The 6,584-nt window shown below is 37.8% G+C and overlaps 2 protein-coding genes across 5 annotated transcripts in view; one reads left to right on the plus strand and one right to left on the minus strand.

Annotated features, from left to right (window-relative positions):
* The first annotated feature begins 267 nt into the window (after positions 1-267).
* LOC113096330 (SWI/SNF-related matrix-associated actin-dependent regulator of chromatin subfamily B member 1-A-like) lies at positions 268-4,594 on the plus strand. Of its 2 annotated transcripts, none has more exons than XM_026261684.1 (9): positions 268-410; positions 623-734; positions 871-979; positions 1,620-1,757; positions 2,499-2,626; positions 2,738-2,904; positions 3,244-3,434; positions 3,917-4,048; positions 4,234-4,594. In XM_026261684.1, the coding sequence occupies exons 1-9, from the start codon at positions 327-329 to the stop codon at positions 4,271-4,273; spliced, it is 1,101 nt and encodes a 366-aa protein (XP_026117469.1). In that variant the 5' UTR covers positions 268-326; the 3' UTR covers positions 4,274-4,594. The 2 variants fall into 2 exon arrangements, with proteins under 2 accessions (XP_026117469.1, XP_026117468.1); XM_026261683.1 differs by having other exon boundaries at positions 269-410; positions 850-979.
* The window catches only part of derl3 (derlin 3), a 4,744-nt gene continuing 2,655 nt past the window's right edge, over positions 4,496-6,584 (minus strand). Inside the window, exons 5-8 of one of the 3 annotated variants that reach the window (XM_026261687.1) lie at positions 6,110-6,305; positions 5,845-5,935; positions 5,612-5,740; positions 4,496-5,287 (exon numbers count right to left, since the gene is read on the minus strand). In XM_026261687.1, coding sequence (XP_026117472.1) covers positions 5,614-5,740; positions 5,845-5,935; positions 6,110-6,305 — 414 coding nt within the window. In that variant the 3' untranslated portion in view covers positions 4,496-5,287; positions 5,612-5,613. Of the gene's footprint in view, positions 5,741-5,844; positions 5,936-6,109; positions 6,306-6,584 lie in introns of all 3 variants that reach the window. The other 2 variants (XM_026261686.1, XM_026261685.1) reach the window with 2 other exon arrangements.

The raw sequence follows: 6,584 nt of genomic DNA on the forward strand, positions 1-6,584 counted from the left end.
AATCTACATACAAAATAGGAATTAACAAACAATATTAACCATTTTCAGTTCTTAAAAAAATTTAATCCATTTTGTAAAGCATTCAGAGCCCGCATACGTCTTCTTCCTGCGCTCGCTAATACACGTTCATTGGAACGAGTTGCGCAAAAAAAAAATGGATTTAATAAATAATATGTAAAAAAAAAAAAAAAAAAAAAAATTGTTTTGTTATTCAATGTTTCCCATAATATCAACGCTCCACACTCCGTCCCAGTAGGTGGCGGTATATGTAGCAAAAGCCAACCGATATAAAACGTTAAAGAAGAAGAGTTGCGCTAACGTTCAACATGGCGTTAAGCAAAACATACGGACAGAAACCTATTAAATTCCAGCTGGAGGAGGATGGAGAATTTTACATGATTGGATCAGAGGTGTGTAATAGGACGCACTAATGTATTTACGATGATTTATTCATATCGCTTTGCATTAAATGCTAATACAACACCTAGTTCGCTAAGATTACTGTCAGTCGGTATAATATTGCTAACACACATCAAGTTTAGGGCTGTGCTCTGCGGTTTCACTGAGTTCACTAACAGAACTAACGTTACAGTCAGACCTGTTTCATTATGTGTCTGTTTAGGTGGGAAATTACTTGCGTATGTTCAGAGGGTCTTTATATAAGCGCTACCCATCTCTGTCAAGAAGACTAGCGACAGTAGAGGAGAGGAAGAAGATAGTAGCATCATCTCACGGTAAGTGTGAACTCACTGTGTAGACATTTGATAACAGGCCTGAGGACCTACAAGGGTTAAAGTTAGCTGGAGGTGGCACTTTCTCTCTTACAGTATAAGCAATGTTTTGTGTCAGATCACGGTTACACCACTTTAGCCACCAGTGTGACGCTGCTGAAGGCCTCCGAGGTCGAGGAGATCTTTGAGGGGCACGACGAGAAATACAAGGCTGTGTCCATCAGCACTGAACCTCCAGCCTATCTCAGGTAAAACCATTCCTCACCTGCTATATAGAAAATGCATTCACACTGGCTTCATATTTGAACATGGTCATTACAGAAGATTCTTATTCATTACACAAATTACAAAAATGTAAATTTATCATCATTGATTGTTATTGTACTCTTGTTACATTATGTAGATAATTAAAATAAGACATTCAGTGCAAATAAGCATCTTTCATTGGGGTTCTCCTTTCCTCTGTGTTTTTGCAAGGGATAAATTACATTCATATAAATTTCTTAATTTATGATTTTTTCTTTCAACAAACAACCCAAAAGAAAAATTCATTTAATTATTTTATGCACCAGTTTATCAATTCATAAACATCATTCACATTTTATTTTACTAAACATCTAAATAAGAAACTGCCTATAAACTGCCCTGTAAATATTTTCAGGTTATGGCATGAGTGAGGAAATTAGTCTTATGGTGCAATATTTAATATTAGTATAGAATAAGACCCGTTCACACCAAGAATAACTATTAAGACAACTGTAACAATAAATATATTTGCATCCACACCAGTGGACAATAACATTGTTTATTATAGGGTAATATGTTTTGTTTTATCCAGCTGTTGTTGAATGACAGCACATCTGCTTTAACCCATGGTATCCTTCACAGGGAGCAGAAAGCCAAGAGGAACAGTCAGTGGGTGCCCACTCTTCCCAATAGTTCCCATCATTTGGACGCTGTGCCTTGCTCCACCACCATTAACCGCAATCGACTGGGACGGGACAAAAAAAGGACTTTCCCGCTCTGGTGAGACTTTTTTTCTAATAGGCCTAATCTTTCAACATCACATTGAGCTGAGCATCACTGTTCATAAAGTGATGGACTCAGAAGTTCATCAGTTTATGATAGCATGTGAAAATATCATGACTCCCGTAATGTTGTTTTATGTCTGCTTAAAGTGATAGTTTACCCAAAAAAGCAAATGCTGTCTTCCTTTAATGCCATCTCAAGTTGTTCCAAACCTGTATGCCCTTCTTTGAAACACAAAAGAAGATATTTCAGGTCCCATTGACTTTGCATGGACAAAAAAATACTGTGGAAGTTGATATATACATTGGTTGGACAAAGTAATGTGAGCACCTGGGAAATGGGGAGTATTTCTTTAAGATGTTTTACCACCATTTGAATTCAATACAGCTTCTGCCTTTCTTAGAATATATTCATACAACTTTTCAGACGTCTTCAGCTTCAAAACATCTGCAAGTTGTCTGAGATATTTTGGAGGGGATTTGTCTGGCCAGGGCAGATGTTAAAGTTCATCTCCGACTGTTCAGGTTTCATGATCATAAAACCAGAATTTTTGCATTTTGTGTTTAAACTTGTAGCAATTACAGCTCTTTTGTGGATGTTGGATTTATTTGTGGAGCTCTCTGTGTGTGATTTTTGTAGAAACGGTGTATTCAAGGTGAATATTGTATTGTACCCCTGTATATAATTTCACTAGTTTCATTTTCTCACCGTTTGTCCCCTGGATTTGTGCTGCTACAGCTTTGACGATCATGACCCTGCAGTCATTCATGAGAATGCCACTCAGCCTGAGATCCTGGTGCCCATCCGTCTGGACATGGAGATTGACGGGCAGAAGCTGCGCGATGCTTTCACATGGAACATGAATGGTAGACTCCTTTACATACTTCCAGAGCAGCATTCACTGAAGTTATTTTTGAAGGTTTTTATTCCTCGTTACACAAGGGCCTGAACTCTTAATATTTTCTTTGTCCCGATAGAGAAGCTAATGACTCCGGAGATGTTTGCTGAAATCCTTTGTGACGATCTGGATCTGAGCCCACTGACCTTTGTTCCAGCCATTGCCTCGGCCATCAGACAGCAGATAGAGTCCTACCCCACAGACAGCATACTGGATGAGCAGATGGACCAGAGAGTCATCATTAAGGTACATGTGTCAATCTGTCAAGTGTCATCTTTAAGCATCATATCTCATTACTCAGTTATTTTGACCATCTGGTGATATGCATGGAAACACAATGCTGAACATACATTTTTTTTAATGTTTCTAATGCTCATTTTTTATTTGCTGAAAAATTACAGCAAAGAACTGTTATACAACAAATTATTATTCTGTTGTGTTTTGTTACATTTTAAGATGCAATTTATTTATGATCTTTCAAACACTCTAAAATGCTGATTTCAAGAAGTTCAAGAAACATTTTTATAAGATTGATAGATTATCATAGTTTTTGATTGTCGTTGATTTCTCTCTCTATCTCTGTAGTTAAACATCCATGTCGGGAACATTTCTCTGGTGGACCAGTTTGAATGGGACATGTCTGAGAAGGAGAACTCTCCGGAGACATTTGCTCTGAAGCTGTGCTCCGAGCTGGGCCTGGGAGGAGAGTTTGTCACCACTATTGCATACAGCATTCGCGGTCAGCTCAGCTGGCATCAGAGGACCTACGCCTTCAGGTTCAGACTCGTGCACACTCGAATCCTTTATTAAGAAACACTTTAACACAATCCTAGCCAAGCATGAATTCTTTTAGAGGTTATTCACTGATAATGATAAAATTTAACGTAATAAGTGAAGTGTTTGTGTGTTGTTAAATTGCTGTTTGTTGATTAAAACACAGAAAAGTATAGTCCACATATGGTTAGAGAAATTTTGTGAGTGACTCAATTAAATGTTCTTCTGTTTATATGATCAAGACCATAGGAAAGTGTGAACAACTTGTAAACAAATGTGAACTTTCTCCAAGTTTTGACATCTTTTCAGACAGTGTCTTATGTCTGGGACATTACAAAACTCATCAGAAGGGTCATGTTTTTCCTTTGGGAGGAAGACATAAATTGTTTAGCCAATTTTTGTGAACCTACTAATAAAGAACAGACTCAAAAGAACAACTGGTCTCTGAACTGGGTCTAACATGCTGTGTTTTGTCTTTTTGTAGTGAGAATCCTCTCCCCACAGTGGAGATTGCCATCCGAAACACAGGTGATGCTGACCAATGGTGTCCACTGCTGGAGACACTGACAGATGCTGAGATGGAGAAGAAGATCAGGGACCAGGACAGAAACACAAGGTGAGAGAGAATTAACTGCCTCACTTAAGATAGCATTTTGCCCCATAGCAGGTGTTCACCAACAAGACAAACTAGGTAAACCATATGTCAATGACCATGTATCATTTCTTTAAGACTAATAATACTGCTTTGTACAGATTTGGGAGATATTGTGACCGTTTCATATCAAACTTTTTCTCTTTCAGGCGAATGAGACGACTTGCAAACACAGCCCCAGCATGGTGAAAATAACAGCCCCCTCCACAACTATGTAAATCTGAAGAGGAAATAGTAATAGAGCTGCAACCTGGCATTACTGACATAAAATCATAGAGACATTCCACTGGCCAGTTCATATCAGAGTTACTCACTGTAAATAAAGCAACATCTTTTTCAGTCTGGCCTGACCTTCCTCTGTACCCACTGTATGTCATCTTGGAGACAGACCGTCTTTGTCTTGAAATTGAGAACATTTTATGGCATCTTTATTTGTCTTGTTTTGCATTTTGTGTATAGATGGCATTTTGTAAACATAATGTGCTTTTAAATAAAATTAAGACAATCTTTTTTCATTCTCAAAAGCTTGGGATGACCGTCCCAATGGGGCAAGTGGGACTAGTGCCTTAAGAAATAAAAGTCTCAGTATTGTTCTGAACTTGCAATCTATTCACTTTCAGTGCTGTGGATATGGGTATAAAAATATAAGCCATATTTTTATTTGTAAAGCAGAAATCTCCAACAAGCAATCAAATTTTCAATATAATACAACAGAAAACTTAATTCATCAGCATTCAGACAAACAAATGTATTTGTATTCATATTTAGAGAAAAACACATGTACATACATCTGTGCTTTTTAGTTAATTTAATCTTTTTGTGGAGCGCATTCTTCCAGGCAATCCATCTTTCAGTTCCACTGCATAAAGCTTTTTGTGTTTTCGCATTGGTGCTGTGCTAACAAAAGGCCACAGGCTTGAAAATGCATAGTCTGCAGTTCAGTTTGGCATTTCAGATAGTCGGCACATTTGTGATTGTGTCCCAACTGTCTCACCACTGACTGTGTTGTGGAGAAAGAGATACGGCACAGTATTGTACCCAGGAAAATGCCCTCTTGTGGAGTTTGCACCCCCTCCAAAATGATGGATTATAGTTTGGGAGATTGAATCTGGCTTCTCTTTCAACTCCAATCCTTCCATCCACCAATACTTTGTAAAATGCATTAAATGGAAGTCTTCGAGAAAATGGCAATTGTTTCGAACCCTGTGGTGTGAAGTAAAACAGAAAGGCATTGTTCTTCCAGAACAAAAATAACAAAGGAAAACTTGTTTGTGATGTGCATGGCACTGAATGCAAAATTTGGATCCATTTATTGTGTACACAAAGGCACTGAGGTGGCCATAGTCTCCGGCTTTCCTGGATCCACAGTGGGACGTGTGCTAAAGCATCACCCTGTTAACAAAGTGTGTCTTCCATTACACAAACTGACTTACAAACCTTGACATGCAGACATAAACTTCCCCAAGTAAAGCAAGGAGGACTCTAATAGCAAGACAAGATTTATTGTTGTCTTTGTGGTATAGAAACCTTCAGTTTTCGTCATTTTGACCTTGCCCATCATCTTCTTCACCTTGTCCATTCTGGGATATCCCACTCTGGTCTTCTGGAAGAGGGGCATAATTTGGATCTTCTTGAGGCATGTCAAACAAAACTCGACTGCAAAACATTAATGAATATATCAGATTTAATTTTCCGTGTTGAAGGCAAACAAATGATAAAAAGAAAAACATAATATTTCAAATATTTATAGTAATACTCACAAGATTCCTGGAGTGGTAAGAAGCTTTCTGCCTCCGGGCTGGTTAGGAAATACATCCTCCAGGAAGTAGTAGATGTGTCCTACACCAATCCCTATTTATACACAATCATAATCTATACACTACTGTTCAAAAGTTTGGAGTAAGTAAGTTTTTTTTTTTTTCGTTTTAAGAAAACAAAAATTGCATTCTGTCATAATGTTTATGCAAAATCATATCAAAAGTCAGCACTTTTGTCATGAGCATTTAGGGACAAAAGTTAACATACCCAGGAGATCAATAACAATGGAGTTGCCCAGTAACAGTGAGAATCCCATGAGCACCCAGGGAAGGAATGGGGCCTGGAAGTTGAGCAGGCCGAAGAAGTTCATGCGGATATAAGGGTTCCTTCTACTCCAGATATAAACCAGCATGATAGTGAAAGCCTGTCCTAAAAAGAACAGGTTGGCAAATAGACCAAAAAGCTATAGACACTGGAGTTAAAGAAGACTGAATTAGACTAAAGACTGAATTCATCACTACAAATAAACAACATGATGAAATGTTCCTGACAAATAAACACTGACACTTAAAACCCACGGAAGCCCATGTCTGCCACATAAGAAATAAAAATCATGCTTTGGTAAATCATATTTATGACATTGGTCATAATTATGAGATAAGAATACATAATTATGACATAAAAGTTGGAATCATGACAAAAGGTTTAAACAATGACAAATCATTTGTGAGAAAAAGCTGAA

The sequence above is a fragment of the Carassius auratus genome, unplaced genomic scaffold (genome assembly GCF_003368295.1).
Source record: "Carassius auratus strain Wakin unplaced genomic scaffold, ASM336829v1 scaf_tig00215912, whole genome shotgun sequence".
Classification (NCBI taxonomy): domain Eukaryota; kingdom Metazoa; phylum Chordata; class Actinopteri; order Cypriniformes; family Cyprinidae; genus Carassius; species Carassius auratus.

Bases quoted from the DNA above. Each gene is read 5' to 3' on its own strand.
- LOC113096330 (XM_026261683.1), top strand. From the start codon at position 327: ATGGCGTTAAGCAAAACATACGGACAGAAACCTATTAAATTCCAGCTG. The intron at 980-1,619 runs GTAAAACCATTC...TATCCTTCACAG, and splicing joins GAACCTCCAGCCTATCTCAG to GGAGCAGAAAGCCAAGAGGA. The intron at 3,435-3,916 runs GTTCAGACTCGT...GTCTTTTTGTAG, and splicing joins CAGAGGACCTACGCCTTCAG to TGAGAATCCTCTCCCCACAG.